The sequence below is a fragment of the Pleurodeles waltl genome, chromosome 5 (genome assembly GCF_031143425.1).
Source record: "Pleurodeles waltl isolate 20211129_DDA chromosome 5, aPleWal1.hap1.20221129, whole genome shotgun sequence".
NCBI classification, from domain to species: domain Eukaryota; kingdom Metazoa; phylum Chordata; class Amphibia; order Caudata; family Salamandridae; genus Pleurodeles; species Pleurodeles waltl.
Genome location: NC_090444.1, coordinates 115,648,786 through 115,666,477, shown reverse-complemented (window position 1 = coordinate 115,666,477; position 17,692 = coordinate 115,648,786). Strand labels below are relative to the sequence as shown.

The following is a 17,692-nucleotide window of genomic DNA, read 5'->3' as shown; positions in this document are numbered from 1 at the left end:
CTGGTCTTCAGGGACCCTCTGCAGTGTCCTTGCTGTCCCTGGTCTCAAGGGTCTCTCTGCAGTGTCCTTGCTGTCCCTGGTCTTTAGGGACCCTCTGCAGTGTCCTTGCTGTCCCTGGTCTTAAGGGACCCTCTGCAGTGTCCTTGCTGTCCCTGGTCTCAAGGGTCTCTGCAGTGTCCTTGCTGTACCTGGTCCGTAACGACACTCTGCAGTGTCCTTGCTACCCCTGGTCTTAACGGACCCTCAGCAGTGTCCTTGCTGTCCCTGGTCTTAAGGGTCCCTCTGCAGTGTCCTTGCTACCCCTGGTCTTAAGGGACCCTCTGCAGTGTCCTTGCTACCCCTGGTCTTCAGGGACAATTTGTAGTGTCCTTGCTGTCCCTGGTTTTAAGGGAGCCTCTGCAGTGTGCTTGCTGTCCCTGGTCTTCAGGGACCCTCTGCAGTGTCCTTGCTGTCCCTGGTCTCAAGGGTCTCTCTGCAGTGTCCTTGCTGTCCCTGGTCCTAAGGGACCCTCTGCCGTGTCCTTGCTACCCCTGGTCCTAACGGATCCTCTGCAGTGTCCTTGCTGTCCCTGGTTTTAAGGGACCCTCTGCAGTGTCCTTGCTGTACCTGGTCTTAAGGGACCGTCTGCAATGTCCTTGCTGTCCCTGGTCCTAAGGGACCCTCTGCAGTGTCCTTGCTACCCCTGGTCTTAACGGACCCTCTGCAGTGTCCTTGCTGTCCCTGGTTTTAAGGGACCCTCTGCAGTGTCCTTGCTGTATCTGGTCTTAAGGGACTGTCTGCAGTGTCCTTGCTGTCCCTGGTCTTAAGGAACCCTCTGCAGTGTCCTTGCTGTCCCTGGTTTTAAGGGACCCTCTGCAGTGTCCTTGATATCCCTGGTCCTAAGGGACCCTCTGCAGTGTCCTGGCTGTCCCTGGTTTTAAGGGACCCTCTGCAGTGTCCTTGCTGTCCTTGGTCCTAAGGGACCCTCTGCAGTGTCCTTGCTATCCCTGGTCTTAAGGGTCCCTCTGCAGTGTCCTTGCTATCCCTGGTCTTATGGGTCCCTCTGCTGTTTCCTTGCTATCCCTGGTCTTAAGGGACCCTCTGCAGTGTCCTTGCTACCCCTGGTCTCAAGGGACCCTCTGCAGTGTCCTTGCTATCCCTGGTCTTAAGGGTCCCTCTGCAGTGTCCTTGCTGTCCCTGATCTTAAGGGCCCCCCTGCTGTTTCCTTGCTACGCTGGTCTTAAGGGACCCTCTGCAATGTCCTTGCTGTCCCTGGTCCTAAGGGACCCTCTGCAGTGTCCTTGCTATCCCTGGTCCTAAGGGTCCCTCTGCAGTGTCCTTGCTGTCCCTGGTCCTAAGGGTCCCTCTGCTGTTTCCTTGCTATCTCTGGTTTTAAGGGACCCTCTGCAGTGTCCTTGCTATCCCTGGTCCTAAGGGTCCCTCTGCAGTGTCCTTGCTGTCCCTGGTCCTAAGGGTCCCTCTGCTGTTTCCTTGCTATCTCTGGTCTTAAGGGTCATTAAAACAACAGCTGAAAGTTAAAGGAAATTTAGCTCTATGAGTCCTGTTTACTTTCTGCAGTGTCCTTTCCTTGTCCTTCAATCGTCAGCAAACTAGCGGTTCGTGGGGGACTAATGTCGGGACAGAGGTGCAAACTCTGATGCCCCGGGGGGGGGGGAGTCATATGATGAGTGACCTCACTTCCTTTATCCCTGGCATTTTCGTGAATCAACATCCATGACAATTTTTCACTGCCCATTGACTGTAGTTTATACATAAATGTGTTTTTATTTTGATCCTCCAACCCTAAGCACCAGTTCGGCAGCTGTATATAATATTCACTCTCACTTCAGGTACTATGAGTTGTTTTGCGAACAGTCGTGTAAAGGAATACATTTCCCTTATTTTTAGGATTTCATCCTCTGCAGGTTGCATGTTATTCTGTTAAACAAACTTAATAGAAGTGTGTTATGTTGTATATTGCATTCCTTCATTATCTTTGAAACAATATCCTGAATGAGTTTGGCAATGTTACCAAACAGTGAAACTGTGGGATTTTAGACAGTCTCATCCTAGCCCTGTTAAGGTGCAGTGTGAAATCTTACCATAACCCCCTAGCACTATCACATCAGTCACCTCCTTAGCACTGGCTGGTTGTTTAACACAATAATAACATCTATGCTATCTATATGAAAGTAACCTTTCCTACATTTCAGGTCCTTTTCCACAGGTTTGGAAGTAGAGTCCTCCACCACCAATAAAAAAGAGCCTTCTCAATACCAGCCACCTCCACAATGAGTGCACCAACAGAGTTCATTTTTTCAACCTTGATCATACCACTCTCTTAAGATATTGAAAGAATTGACTGAACAAAAAGCTAGCTTCAATCTCTCAAGGCAGATTTACAACCTAAAGCTTCCTGAGCAAATATTACTTTGGCCTTAACTGCTATTGCCTTGAAGCAAATGTAATAAATTGTCATTTTATGGTCAAAGTTACCATAAGTAGTATGGATCCGGATTTGTTAACAATTATCAGAAATCTGTATTTTGATAGTTGGGTGTGTTTAAAAGTACTTAACTCAAAAACAACATAAGGAGAAGCAACACTGCATTTTGCCCTTAATGTTCCTCAGGTATTTGTGGCCCATGCAGCAAAGTTCTAAGATACTTCTGTTGGTTTGCCCCTCACAACTGGATTCATTACTGATTAGCTCGGTGGTGCACACAGACAAGCACACAGAGAGTAGAGTACAGTACAGTTTGCAGAGGCTGTTATAGGTTCTGCAACACTATAATTGTTTAAACAGTTTAAATATTAATCCCAAAAAATGGTTTTAGAAGGAGAAAATCACAGTTTAGATGAACCCCAACTGAGCAGTGGCTGGAGCATGTAGGAGTTACAAATATTTGGGAAAAACGTTAAAATTGGTTTAGTCTGGATGGCGCATGATAAGGCGCTGAGGACAGCGGCGGCTGTAAACACTTGTACAAAGAGTTGTAGACTCCTCAATCTTATTCTTTTATTTAGTGACTAATAAGAACCTTTACCATAAGTTAAGTAGCTTTTAAAGCCAGAATCATTTTTTTTTTTTAACTTGCGGCCTAATGTTCTAACCAGATGATGAATAATAGAGCTAATTTAGCTTCTTATCACTGAGGAGGTCCACTCCACAGGCTGGGCCACCATCGGCATTTGAGGACATCGGGCGTTTGCAGAACAACTGACAAAAAACAGAAACAAATATTTACTGAAGCTGCTTTAAAAGAGGCCCGCCTCATCTTACAAAGCCAATATTGCGTAACACGGAACCGCCAGTACACAGATATCTGTGGTTCAATATTTTGATATTTCAAAATGATGATTTCATTTATAAAAAATATTTGTGTGATCAAAATGGCTTAGTAAAGGAGTGCACCATAAGTACAAAATACTTGTCATCTCTCGGCTTGTGAGAAGAGACTGGAGGAATTGCACAGCATTCTCCATTGTCTTAGCCTGGTAGTAGCTACTAAACTTTCACTCTCCTTCTGTGAGTGCTTGGTTTGTGAGGTTTAGATTCATTCAATGGAAAGTTTTAATCGTGAATGAGGAGCGGACTAAATAGAATGGTGGAATAAACACTGATGAGTACGTGCTCTGCATTCATACAATATAGGCACTATGCTACTACGTTAAGAAATCCTTCATCATTCAAAACTGTACTAGAAAAAGCCAACGTAAGAACAATTGCACATTTACTTAAATTCAGTTTTGTGAATGAAATTTGTACAAATGTAACACTGTTTTTAAAATCAGAAATGTTATCGATTAGGACTTTTTTGACTGTGAAGGGGCTGCAGAAAGTTACATTTTACTTGTGAAACTGTATTTTAATGTTTATCGCACGGTGGCATCTCAATTACAATAAACCAATTTATTCTGTAAAAGTATGTTAAATTATTACATCCTCATTATGGACTGCTGCGGCACTGCACTTCTGATTTTATTATAAAACCTCGCCCTTTCCCCTCATCGGTCACCACTTAACTAATCGTTGGTGCATGAAACAATGTCCATGTCATGATTACCAGTCTACCTGCAAGTCACCCATGTTCTACTACAAGTATCAAACGATTTACTATCTGAGGTAAAAGAAGCACTCTGCATTCTCTTCATCCAGGATATTCAAATGTTTCACAAGGAAGGCAATTACATAGGAATGATATTTTAGTTTATTCATTCATGTTTTTTTTTTTTCTAATCACTCCCTTTTGATCCCTTTCATCATTTATTTTACTTTATCTGTTTTTAAGTCAGTTCGCAGTTCTCACTGGCTTCACCTTTCAGACCACAGGTACTGATCAAGCTTTTCTGAACTCTTCTTTGGCAATAGTCAACTCCTTCTCACACTCTAGTTTTTATTGCTAAAGTGTTTGTAAAAACACGCCTGTGCTTCTCTGAACCTCCATTAATTATAGACCTTTGAGTGTTCTTCATGCTTCATGATATTTATCCTACAGACTGTAATGTCTTGAAAATATTTTCTCTAACCTTTTTCATCATACTTGTAAGCGTGCGTGGTCTGGAGAAACACAATCAGGATTTACAGCTTAACACAGTGGTTGGGGTTGTTTGTACTAAAAAGACTTTCTCACTGTTCAAAGCAACCCTTTCCAGGAACCTTAGAATAACAAAAGATTGAAAAAAACATGCCTTGCAGTATTCATGCAGCCCTTGACTGCTGTATGTGAGGTAATGGAAGAATGAAAATTGAGAAACCACATTGGAAGAGACCAAATCATTAAAATCAATTTTGAGCAAATATAAAAAAATGAAAATTAAAGCAAACATTTTAAAGTAAAGACGCTTTTTAGGAAAAATCTGAAATTACTTTAAATTGGGTGGAGCTTAGGTTTAGGAAGGGTTTTTGGGTTCAGGGATGGCTGATGTTTAGGGGTAGGGAGGGGTTTTTAGGGTCAGGGATGGGTGGAGTTCAGATGTAGAAAGAGATGTTAGGATTCATGATTAGCTGGTGTTTAGGGATGTGAGGATTTTAGCGATCAGGACTAGGTGGAGTTTAGGGGTGGGGAGGGTTTTTTAGGGTTAACAGATCAGTGGAGTTTACGAGTAGTTAGGGATTTTTAGGATTCAGCACTGACTGGAGTTTTGGTTTTTTTTTAGGGTTCATGTATGGGAGGAGTTTTGAGCTGGTGAGGGTTTTTTTAAGGTTTAGCAATGGGTAGAGTTTAGGGGTGGTAAAGGGTTTCTAGGGAACCAGGGTGATAGATTGTTAAGAATGGTGAGGAGTTTTGAATATAGGGGTCAGTGATTGGTGTTAAGGATGGTGAGAGTTTTTTAGGGTTCAGGAATGGATGCAGTTTAGGGGTGGTGAAGAATTTTAAGGGATCAAGGATGCGTGGGGTTTAGGCATACATTTTTTTTTTTAGGGGTCAGAGATTGGTGTAGTTTAGGTGTGGTGAGGGTTTTTTCTTGGTTCAGGGATGGGTGGAGTTTAGGGGTAGAAAGTGCTTTTTGGGTTCAGGAATGAGTGTAGGTTAGGGACCAGGGATGGGAGTTGCTTATGCATGGTGAAGGTCTTTTAAGAGACAAGGATGCATAATGTTTAAGAGTTGTGAGGAGGGATCAATAGTCAGCAAATTAAAAGCATCTGGAGTAATTGACAATGTAAAAGATATGCATCTGAAGTAATATCCCCTAAAGTAAATCACTGAAATAAATACCTCTGTCAAAAATGTTTCTGAAAGTAAAATCTACACCGAATAGACTTACACCTAAACTCTGAGCATAAAAAGGCAAATTTCTGAACAAAATACATTGTAATCATTGGTTTGTATCAAATATAAATGCCATTCATCCTGCAAATTTCCGTTAAACAGTTTAGTGAAATTATTTCTCAGTAATGGCATTCCAATAAATCACCTTTCTATGAAATCATACAAAACCCTCCTTGAGGTGGGTTTCTTGCTCAATGTACTATATTAGAAGAACTGTAACTTATGAACTGAAAATGACAAAGGGATCCCTGGGAAAAAGCAGTGACCTGTTGATCTATCCACATGAAATACAAATCTTTTCTCTGCATGCTACACGTTGTGGTTTGCAGCAGACACAGGCCCTCAGTATGACTGTGGCGGTCTTTTCCGAAGACCGCCGCAACTGTGGCCGCGGCCACCGGAAGACTGACAGTGCTGGCGGTCTTCCGACTGCGGTATTATGACTGCCAACCGATATCTTCACTGCTGGCGGTCAGATATCCAGTGGCATTCACTACAGCGGCCCTTAGGTGGTTCCACTGCCGGCACTGCCATGCCAGAAAAAGACGCCACAGAATTACGACAAGTAATTCTATGCAGCGGTCTTTTTCTGCCGTGGCGGTGCCGGTGGTGGTGGTGCCAGATCCTGTCCCCTCACAGAGGAGCACCTCGTTGGACAAGGTAAGTGTCATCCGCAAGGGGACAGGGGTTGGGGGTATGTGAATGGGTGTGTGTGAGTGTGTGTATGTGTGTCATGAATGTGTGGGTGGTGGGAGGGGGAGTGATTGTGTGTGTGTGTGCGTGCGTGTGTGTCTGTGTGTAAATGTGGTGATGCATGTGTGTATGCATGTGGATGGGGGTGGGCTTGTTTGCATGGGTGAATGAGTATAGGGTAAGGGGGTGTGAGTGCACGCGTGGAGATGCGTGTATGTTTGTATGTGTATATGGTGTGTGTGTGTGCGCGTGCAGTGAGGTACGATTGGGGGTGGGGGTGCGGCTGTGTGAAGATAAGTGGGGGGTTGTGTATGTATGTAGTTGAAAGGAGGGGCGGTGGGATGGATGCATGTGTGTGAGATGTGCATGGGTATGTATACGTGTCAATAGGGGTGTATGTTGTGAGTGCGTGTGTGAGTGGGGGTGTGTCTGATTGTGTGTGTGTGGGTCCATACATGCGTGTGTGCGGAGGTGTTTGGGGAGGTATCCCGGCGACAGGAACGCAGTGAGACCACCAGAAAAATGCTGGCGGTGTCCCCAGTTAGAATAACCTCTGCGGTTATTCGACTCCCGCCGGGCTGCAGCTGGAAACCTGCAGCCCGGCGGGCCGTGGTAAAGTGGCAAGACGGGCGGGGATGCAGCAGTTTGGCAGTGGCCAAACTGCTGCGGTCGTAATATGGCAGTCTGCACTGCCGGTCCTGTGGCAGTGAGACTGCCACCGCAGCCCTGGTGGTCCATGGACCGCCAGGGTCATAATGAGGGCCACAGTAACCCTCTATGCTAATGATAAGTCAAAACTGTGACCAGTTAAAAAAAGTTTTCTCCAGCAATTTCACCATTATTATTATTCTCTGAAATTGCTGGGCCCACAAAGATCTCTGCACCAGGATCACTAATCTCAATTAAGTAACACAGAGTTTACAGTCAAAATGTGTCCTTCTTGCTATTTTCTTTAAAAAAAAAAAAAAAAAACCTATCAATTGACTGTCAGACTCCAAATTGACTGCAACCTTTTTCTGCTGCCACGCTTTGACCAGAATGTATGGGGTCCTAGTGTTTCTATTTCTTGCACCGCTCTTGCACTGCACTGTAAATCTTGTAGTTGTGTGTTTTTCACATATCAGATGTTGCATCCTAAATGCCGTATTCAATAGTTCAGGTTTTCACATTCCACTGCATGATGGAAATTGCAGATTTGTATGCGGTAATTCCAAATACATATTCAGCTGTTTTTGTGGGTTGTCTGAGAGGTGTAGTGGTGCTAGTTAGATATCAGTGACGCGTTCATTCAGAATAATGCTTCAGTACCTTTCCAATTATCAGTTCATTTTGCAAAGGGTAGGTTACTCTCCTGCCTGGAAGCTTTCAAAATGGTGGCTACCACTGTCTCTAGTGACTACTTTCTACTACCATTTGGGCTTGTTTTTTTATTTGTGTATTCTCTTCTGTGGCAAATATTTGCATGCTTGTTCTCATTTTTTGAGTGGTTCCCCCCTGAGTCCTTTGGTTTCGGCCTCATACATTTATTTTTCATTCCCTTTCCCTTCTTAGTCCTTTTCCTCACATCTACCACCGCTATATGTTCTCCTGTTCTTCCCTGGACCATGCCCTACTTACCTTCTACCCCTCTTCTCTTCATCCGCGCTCCAGTAATTCTCTCCAGGTCCCCACCCGCTGCGCTTCTCCCAGTGCTCACCTTTTCAATAATCCCTGTCTTTCTTCCTGGTATTCCTTAAATTCCACACTGTGGGCATCTGAAGCTGGTGGAAACAGAAAGAACATCGAGGGTGCCCCTCCTCAGCAGCTAATGTAGTTTCCCACTGCTATGTAGGTATAGTTTCTCATTTTAGTTTTCCCCTCTAGTTTTTAGCACCTCCTTGCTCCTGTAATTTACACTTGTTGCTACTTTTTTCTGTATATATTGTGTTCATGAGCTAAACGACGTATGCCCAAACAGTAAATTAACTTTCTCCATACCTCACATTTTGACTTGGGTCCCATCAATAGAAAGAGGTATAGCATGCCAAAAAGGGTTCTAGGCATTTGCACTGCTTAGGTAAGGGGCAGTGCCCACTCTGCACTGATCATAAGAGGGTTTGGGGTTTTTTCAGACCCTTTTGAGTGACTTACTGAAACAAAATTATTAAATTAAATTAAATTATTAAAAACTTATTATCAGGACTTGTTTTGCAGTCAGAGTTTATGCACAGAGGACATAAACGCAGAATGCAAGGAATACTCGGTGGGCATCTGGGTACAAACCTAGCGTACTTTCTCATTTGGACTTTGGGGAGATGGCAACATTGATTGCCTCAGAACCAGCCCATCTGGTATGATAGAGAATGATAACACTGACAGAGTCTGCCTATCATATGGTTACCGCTTACTCTGGAGTACGCTCTAATATCTTCTCAATACAGCAGTTGAGTGGTACTAGGTGTTGCTTTCTGATTTAAGCCTAATCTTGAATCTCAAAGTCAGATGTTGCTGCAGAAACAGATGTGACCTTTTGAGCTCCGGATTATGTTTCTGTTTTCTTCCAATCTGGTCATACCTTTATGCAGTTTCCACAGATTTTCTTCTAGTTTTCCTCTTATAGTGAAATGTGCTCTAATCTGCACTGTTTCTGCAATGAATTTCCATCCACATCATTGGTTATCAGACGGTAGCTTGTTCTTCTTTCCTGTCTTCATATTGCTGATTAGGATCCAAGCAGATTAATTAACCATGATTCTGCTTTATTTCTGGTTCTAGTTCTGATATTCAACTCTCATTTTCCAAACTCAGTCTCCCAAGTCTTTATTTATCTAGTACAATGGTTCCCAACCTTTTCACATCTGTGAACCCCCACTTTATCATTACTGGAACCCGGGGACCCCCACTGAATCATTATTGGAATCCGGGGACCCCCTACTAAGCCATTACTGAAAGCTGGGGACCTAATCTGTTAATTTTAGTGTATTTTCTGAGCAGTCGCGGACCCCCTGAGGAGGCTTCGCGGACCCCCAGGGGTCCCCGGACCACAGGTTGGGAACCACTGATCTAGTATATTGTCTACTGCTGTGAACTAGAGTGAACAGTTTCTTTCTGCTGTATATTCTGTTGCAGCCCCTTGAGCTCACGTTTCTATTTTTAGCCCCCTGACCAATTTTGTGCCATCGAAAGCCTCCTAAATCAATTGCACCACTTCAGCTTTATGGGCCTTCTCGTACTCATTTTTAAGGCTGAATTCTTCCTCTGGATGTGATTACTGTGCACTCACACGGAGGATAGTGATATTGTGAGAGGATTTCAACTGTATCCACGTGAGAGGTAAACACTGATCTTGGGGAGCTGAAATGTCTATCATCTGGAGCAGGGTTCTGCAAAGTCGGTCCTGGAGAGCCGGGTCCATGCCAGATTTTTAGCATATCCTCATTTAGATAAAAGATGTTTCAGAAATCTACAATTTTCTAAATATGGATATGCTAAAAATCTGGCATGGACCTGCCTCTCCAGAACCGACTTTGCAGAACCCTGATTTCGAGAATCCAATCTGTTATTGCGTGTGGACACCTGTGTGGGCTGGGCTGAAGGAAGCACTGATGGCTTTCTGGGAAGGAAGAGGGCAGGGACGATGCTTTGTTCTATTAAGTCCTGAAGCTGCAGTATTACAAAAGCCCAACAGATGCTAAAGGAATCCTCTTATAATACTGCATGAGACAAGAAGAGGAAGAATACTTCTGAAACTGGTACCCAAACATAATTTACAGCTGTTCGTTGAATGAGACTGTGCTGCCGACTTTAGTGAGGATAACGCTGGAAATGTTTCGAATGACAGACAGCCTGGTGTTCAAGCAATGGGTTCATCACCAGGGAATTGAGGATAACAGACACACACATGACTAGTCAGACAAGCCTGGGTAAAGTCATTTCTAAGATGTCTCTTGCATGAAGCTGGGGCCCGAAAGCTAGTTCTCAATATTTAAAGATGGAACTTGGAAGATGGTACCACCAAAGCCCCATCTCTGAAACCACCTAAATCCCAGCGCTACCCACAGAAGGGGCCTTCACAGCTACGAGCAGATTCAAGGATTGGGAGAGCAATGGGCAGGCACACAGGTGACTGAATGACTCTGACCTTAACAGTGCCCCAGGTGTCACCCACAAACTGCAGTGCTAGTAATAGGGGGGCAGGGGCTCAGCCTGGCAAAGAAGGGCAGGAAGCAAACCAGTGGGCTGAAGATGTTCCAAGCCAAGTAAAGTTCCTAATGTTCAGCTACAATCCATGCATGCACACCTTGAACGATAACAGCTTAATCTACATCCTACGTAGTTTAAGGTTCATGTAATAATATGGCAGCAACGTATGTAAATATTTCGAAATGATATTCCTTGCATGCACTATAAATGCAAGCGTCCCTCAAAAGAAATGGGGAAATGTTTAATTCTGAAGAGAAAAGGAGCAATTGGCAAAATGTTATTCCACCACAAACACAAAGTGCTTCTGGATTTGCACCCTAATTTTGCTGCATAACTCTGTAATACGTGTATTGATTTGTTTTTGTCACAGATCAATTTCTGACACAAATGACTTGCTCAATAACAGAAGCACATGTTTTGCAACAACTAAACCCTATTTGATCTGCAGCAAATTGAGGTGAGTGGAGAAATTCAGGGGGGCTTGACAAAACACTAGAGCCATGTCACCAGTCTTCCAAATCCCAGCCGCTACTAATTGTGGTGAAGCCTCATCCCACAGACATGCACTTCTGCCTCTATCTCTTACATCCAAAGAAAAGTTATATTTTTTATTACTTTTTCAAACTCTTGAATAGCTCCTCTATTTCTTTCTAATTCCAAATCCCACCAACTACAAACACAAAAAGTTGCTCATAATATATCACTTATTTGGGAGGCAGAAGATACTGGGGAAAGGCATGGATGAACCATTCAAGGGTTAAGAATGAAATGCATGTTTTTTTGCCAGGGATACATATTTCTCTGAATTAGGGACAAGAATAGCTGCCCCAAGGATAACAAAAAGTGGTTATGTGAGTCTTGTTCAACCCAGCCCTGCAAAATCAATGAACACCAAGACACAAAAACAAGATACTGGACGCAACAGTTCAGATGAAGACTTCTACGCATTCTCAATGTAAAGTTTGCTAGGGGATACTTACAGCTGCAAGTTTATCAAAGCGGGCAAAGAGTTCATTCAGCAGCTTGACCAGTTCATGGGCAGTGCAGGACGAGGACAGCTGAGTGAAGCCCACAATATCAGCGAAGAGTATGCTGCAAGAAGAAGTAAGAGAACCGGTCAAGGAGAGCAAAGACTGAGTCTTACACCATGACAACACAAAGAGGATACCACCTGTGCCTGGAAAAAGAAAATGCTTTTTGGAAATAATTTCTGAAAAATAAAGAGGTTCTTGTCTTGGCAGTCCAAGATGTGAGCTTGTATGGTGGAGGCTGTGATACCACAAACACAGAACAAAGAAAGTAAATTATTCTGCTCATTAGTGCATATCGTGTGAGAAAATGCCCACATTTTCGTGGTCAAAGCCATTTTTTTGCTGAATTTGATTGTTTTTTAGTTTCTGCACGCTGGGGCAGTGCTGCCCAGTGTATGAGCTCTGACTCTAAAACATGCAGAAGTTGGCTAATTCCTGATTTGCTTATTTAACTTTCTTATGAAGCCATACAATAAGCTTCAGAAAATACACTTTAACAAAAAGTTTAAATGTCACTGTGGACTGCAGCACTTATGCTGCCATCCACTAGAGTGAGAAAGGAAACATTGGCTTCAGACCTACCATTGTAGCCTAACTGCTGTAGTTTAAACCTGCAGTGCGACCTTTCAAGAGAACCATTTTAACAAGTAAAGTCCTTGCTTTAAATATTAGTAAGTCACTGCTATGTACACCTTGTAGCCCATACGGTAGGGTGCATGCTAATTAAAAGTGGGACATGTAGAAAATGAATTACCATGTCTCTACAGTGACATGGACCGAAAACATTTTACACTGTGGCAGGCTTAGATGGTCTCTGCAGAAAATCAGAGCACATATTAAAATACTAACACTTTATCTTGAGAATGGGACCAGCTAGAAAACTTAAAGGTACATATCCAACCTTTTAATTACAAAGCACCCTGTCATCTGGCCTACCTAGGGCCTACCGTAGGGTGACGTATATGCAATAAAAGGGGAGTTTAAGGCCTAGCAAGGACGTCATATTGCCAAGTCCAATTGCCAGTGTAAAACTGCATTCAGACTGCAATGGCAGAAGTGAGACATGTTTTAAGGGGCTACTTAAGTGGGTGACACAATAAGAGCTGCAGGCCCTGGGTATATATTATACCACTTTACTAGGGACTTATAAGTAGATTATGAGTAAATTAAATTTGGCATTCAGGTGTAAGGCAATGTTACCATGTTTTAATGTTTAACCAGCAATTTAGCACCGGTTAGCAGTGGTAAAGTACACACAGTCCTAACACCAGCAAAAACGAATTCAGAAAAATAGAAAAGTAAAGGCAAAAAGTTTAGAGTAAGACCAGTCTCAGGCTGACCGATCTAACAAACCACTATTTTATTTTTATATAACTGTTCATTGATCTTCAAGTTGCATAATAAAGGAAAAATAAATAAACAAAAATTGACAGTGCTGCATTAAGACCAATCTCGCAGTACCCAGGTAACGAAACTACATAAGTATGCAATAGAAAATTCACAGTGCAGAAGACAAAGATTCTGAACATGTCAGCCATTCACCCCATATTTTGTTGTGCTTATCTGGGCATCCCCAGAATTTATAAAACATATTTTTTAGCAGCAATGGTCCATTCCCCGTGCCCACTCAAGTAATGGTGGGGACGGCGGCCAGTGTCAGAATGTGTCTCTTCGTGATAACGAGACAGTCTAACAAGCTGCCGAACATAGCAACTCCCTCCCCAAGTGTCCAGCAAGCCAAACAGGAATAATTTCGGGTCTAAGGGAATTGACCTGTTCACGCTGTGGGAGATAGTAGTGCAAATGCGTGACCAGTATGTTTGAATAATTGAGCAATCCCACGCCATATGAAAGGAAGTGCCCAGTGGATTTTGGCGCAGCCAACAATTCGGCGGCAGTGTGCCTCTCATGATATGCAGCCATTGGGAGATTATAGTGAATGAGGCAGAGCTTCATTGATATTGCTAGGGATCGAGCGGCCATTTTTGCTCCCACCCAGTTGTCTTCATGTAGGGGGCTCAAGTCTCACTCCCATCTCTCTTCTAGGGTAATCATGGGGTTGGGAGTATTATTTACTAGTGAACTGTAGAGGCAAGATACTCCCTTCCTGACCAACCTCAATTCCAATAAATGCATTTCCAGGGGGTAGGCATGGGGGAGGGGTATCTCAGAATCAAGGGAAGTTTCCAGGGCATGTTGTAGCTGTAAAAACTGAAAGAATTGTGACGTGTGAATAGCGCAGGTGTCCATAACATGCGGTAACGTACACATAGACTTGCCTGTCCAGACATTCCCCAGTGCTGAAAGACCTACGGAGTCACATGCATGAAAACTATCCAAGGCAGCAGTCTGGAGGAGGCAGGACCCCACCAAAAGTGGTGTCATTGCCATTGGCACCCCATGCCATCCAGTCCACCTCAATGACTGGTGCCACGTGAGCAGGGCTACACTGGTAGCCAGGGGCAGGTTGATGGGGACGGTGCGGTTGTAGAAAAGACAGAGTACCATAAAGTTCCAATGCACTGAGTTGTGCTGCTATGGGAGAGCTCCACGGTCAGCGAAGAACCAGTCAGTGATGGGGAGAAGGGGACTGGCCCAATAATATAAGTGGAGGTCGGGGAACCTAAGCCCACCATTGTGTGGGTGCAACATGCATTTGCGGAAGAAGATAAGTGGTAGACCAGCAGCCCAGACATAATGCGTCACCTCAGACTGTAGTGTGCTGAAGAAGGAAGGGGGATGCTGTGAAAATAACTTTGCAAGATGTAGTGAAATCTTGGTAGTCAGATCATTTTAAGTAATGCTCCCCTGCCAGCTACATTGAGCAGAAGAGTGGCCCGATGGGCCATGCTCCTTCTGGCACTGGCAACAAAATGCGTGATGTTAAGGTTCAAGCTTGTTACTGGGTGTAGGCGATCTGTATTCCCAGGTATTGGAAATGACTGGTAGACCAATGGAACGCAGTTATGGCCCTGATATCATTGTGAGTGTTCCAGAGGGGAGTGTAAAAGGACTTGGACCAGTTCACCATGAGGCTGGAGGCATCGGCATAGACTTGTAATATGTGCAGAAGGCAGGAGATCGAGGTCTTTCATGCAGACAAGCCAGTCATCCGCTTAGTGTGAGATCCGGTCTTCAGACCATCCAGGCAGGGGAAGCCACAGGGCTGGGCATCCCATTGGATCCACCCCGTCAGAGGCTCGTTGGCGAGTACAAAGAGGATGGGTGAGAGAGGGCAACCCAGCCTCGTGCCACACTCCACAAGGATAGTGCAGGAGGATACCCCATTTACATGGACCTTTGCCCAGAAACCTGAATACAGTGTACGAACCCAACAGCAAAAGAGGGGACCGAAATTCATCCGTTCCAACAAGCGGAACAGCGGACCGAATTGAAGGCCTTCTCGAAGTCAATCGAGATGAGACTCAACGGTCCGTCACGTCTTCAGATAAGGCAACCACATTGTGTACCCGACAAAGGCAGTGATGAGTACTGCGTCCCGGCAAAAAGCCATTCTGGACGAACAAGAGAAATAATGATATTCACCAATAGGATCACCAGAACCATGGCAAGAAGCTTTGATTCCATAGTTAGGATGGAGACAGACCTATAAGACCCGCAGTCCTCAGTGACCCAGAGGTTTCCGTGGTTTGAGGATGACAGAGATAGTAGCACCACAGGGATCGTAAGGGAGTTCTCCCACTTCTAGGGTTTTTTCGTACATTGCAAGCAAGAGAGTGGTCAGGAGGGAGGCATATTTCTTAAATAGTTCCAGTGGGAAGCAGTTTGACCAGGTGATTTCCCAGTTGGGAGTGCTCCAATGGCTACCATTATTTTGGCCGCCACGATGGGTTCCTCCAGTTTCTGTTTGTCGGTGTCAACTAGGCAGGGGTGAAGTAAGTCCTCCACAATAAGGTGGAGGGCATTCACCTTCAATTAATGGGCATTTGGCAAAGATGCAGGTAAAGTAGTGGGCAAATTCTTGCATGATCGAGTGTGGGTCTGACATCTCTTGACCTGTCTCCATCGCCAGGGAAGGAATCAGGCAGAGGGCTAGGTCCCTGCTCTCCTATCAATGTAGGAGCTTCCCAGCTTTATCCCCACTCCGTAGACCTAGACTTGTGAAACAAGATGTGTGGAAACTGCAGTGTCTAGATGTTTCTGGCAAAGCGCCAGCCTCTTTAAACCCACTGTATGTTTCAGCTGGGCAGTGGGGTTATCAACATAGGCATCATCTGCCAGGCACAGATCACGCTCCACGGAGATGACCTCTTGGAGTCTACGGGAGCGGGCAGCCATCTGGTATAAATTATCTGGCAATGACGGGCCAGAGAGGAGGCCCAAGTAGCCAAGTCTTCAGTGCGGCAGGGAGTGGCATTACTAGAGTCCAGCGGGGGGTACATCACTGAGTTGAAGTCACCCCCCAGTAGGGTGGGCCCCGGGAAGGATTGTAGGAGTAAGTGTGTAAGGGCCTCTAGTGTGGGGGGCACTAGCGGGGAGGGGCATAAATGGAAGTGATCGTCCAGTGGACGGCCTCCATGTTGCTCTCCACCAGGACAAAGCGGCCAAGGGCATGACAATGCGATCTTGTGACGAGCAGAGGAAGCTGTTTATGGTAATAATTCATTTTCTATCTTGTTCACAGTCTCTGAAGAATGAATTTTTTTATTTTTTTATTTTTTGTTTTGCAAATTGTCTATCTTGTTGTCTGTTGTATGCTCAAACCATTTCTATCACACATAGAAGTTCAACATAATATATTGAATGATCCCTTTGTCCGCACCTTATTGTTGCTGCTTACAGAAAGCCAAGCTTGCAAGGAGTTATTGGGTTGCCCTGAAGTTGTCACTAATACATGAAGTGTAGTCACTTCAGGATATCTTGAGTCATTTCACTGCTTGAACATTTTTATGGACAAGCCTTCTTGTTGATAAGCACCATAATACTCAAATATTAGGAATGTTGACCTTTACTCGATGTGCTGTTTTTCATGATGCCAGAATCTCTCTATTGCCCAAACTCTAAAATTCTTCTGCATCCCTACTTGACTCCTCAGTTGATCAGCTATCTTCAGGGTGACTCCGTTGATTTGTACAAATGACTGAGTGATCCAAGTGCAAAACCCAGCACTTGCAATTTGTCTACTACGAGTAAATTTACTGCATATTATGTACTAATATTTGTTTCAGCGTGTTATTGCATCTATTCCACCTTTTAATGTACAGGTTCCATCTGTACTCCATACTCATGCTTTTCACACAAACTATCTTTAATAAAAGGAGCATGCAGTCCTCTATCTCTTCCTGAAGGTCCCTTTTTCATGGGCTTTACAAGTGTTTTGCAGTCCCCTAGACCAGTTGTTCCCAACCTGTGGTCCGGGGACTCCAGGGTGTCCGTGAAGCCTCCTCACGGGGTCCGCGACTGCTTAGAAAATGTAATAATATTAACAGATACATAAAGTGTATTTAAATAAAGTGGCTAAATGTACAATTGAAAAATGTAAAACGTACTGTAAATGTCAAAGTATTTGAAATTGGAGGGTAAAAGTTAAATTAGTATCCTCAGATTGATTAGGTGCAGGTGCATCAAACAGAATATACCATGGACGATGTGTGGCTTTAATAGAATTTAGAGAAACTCCTACCTTCCTTTACATTTAAAAAATATATATTTGTATTTTATTTGTTTGCAATTTAAATAAAATGTATTATCATTTGTGTATGTGTGCTTGTTTCTCTAACTTTTGTGTATTATTTTGTGGTTCAAGTCATCAACAATGTATAGGCCTGGGTCCCCGGCTTCCATTAGTGACTCTGTGGGCGGTCCCTGAATTCCAATAATCATTCAGTGGAGTCCCCGGGTTCCAGTAATGATAAAGTGGGGGTCCACAGATGTCATAAAGTAGGAAGCCACTGCCCTAGACACTGCCTCAGCAGCTTGTGAGTTGAACACTTTGGTAAGATTAAAAAGGCTTAGTAATGGTACTGAATTCTATGGCACAGCACAAAGATAACGGATTATCAAAAGACATGT

General features: G+C 44.0%; 1 protein-coding gene across 1 annotated transcript in view; it reads right to left on the bottom strand.

Annotated features, from left to right (window-relative positions):
- The window catches only part of ADCY3 (adenylate cyclase 3), a 343,040-nt gene that overhangs the window by 105,536 nt on the left and 219,812 nt on the right, over positions 1–17,692 (bottom strand). Inside the window, exon 4 of the mRNA XM_069233756.1 lies at positions 11,609–11,720. Within this exon, the coding sequence (XP_069089857.1) occupies positions 11,609–11,720 (112 nt within the window). The remainder of the gene's footprint in view (positions 1–11,608; positions 11,721–17,692) is intronic.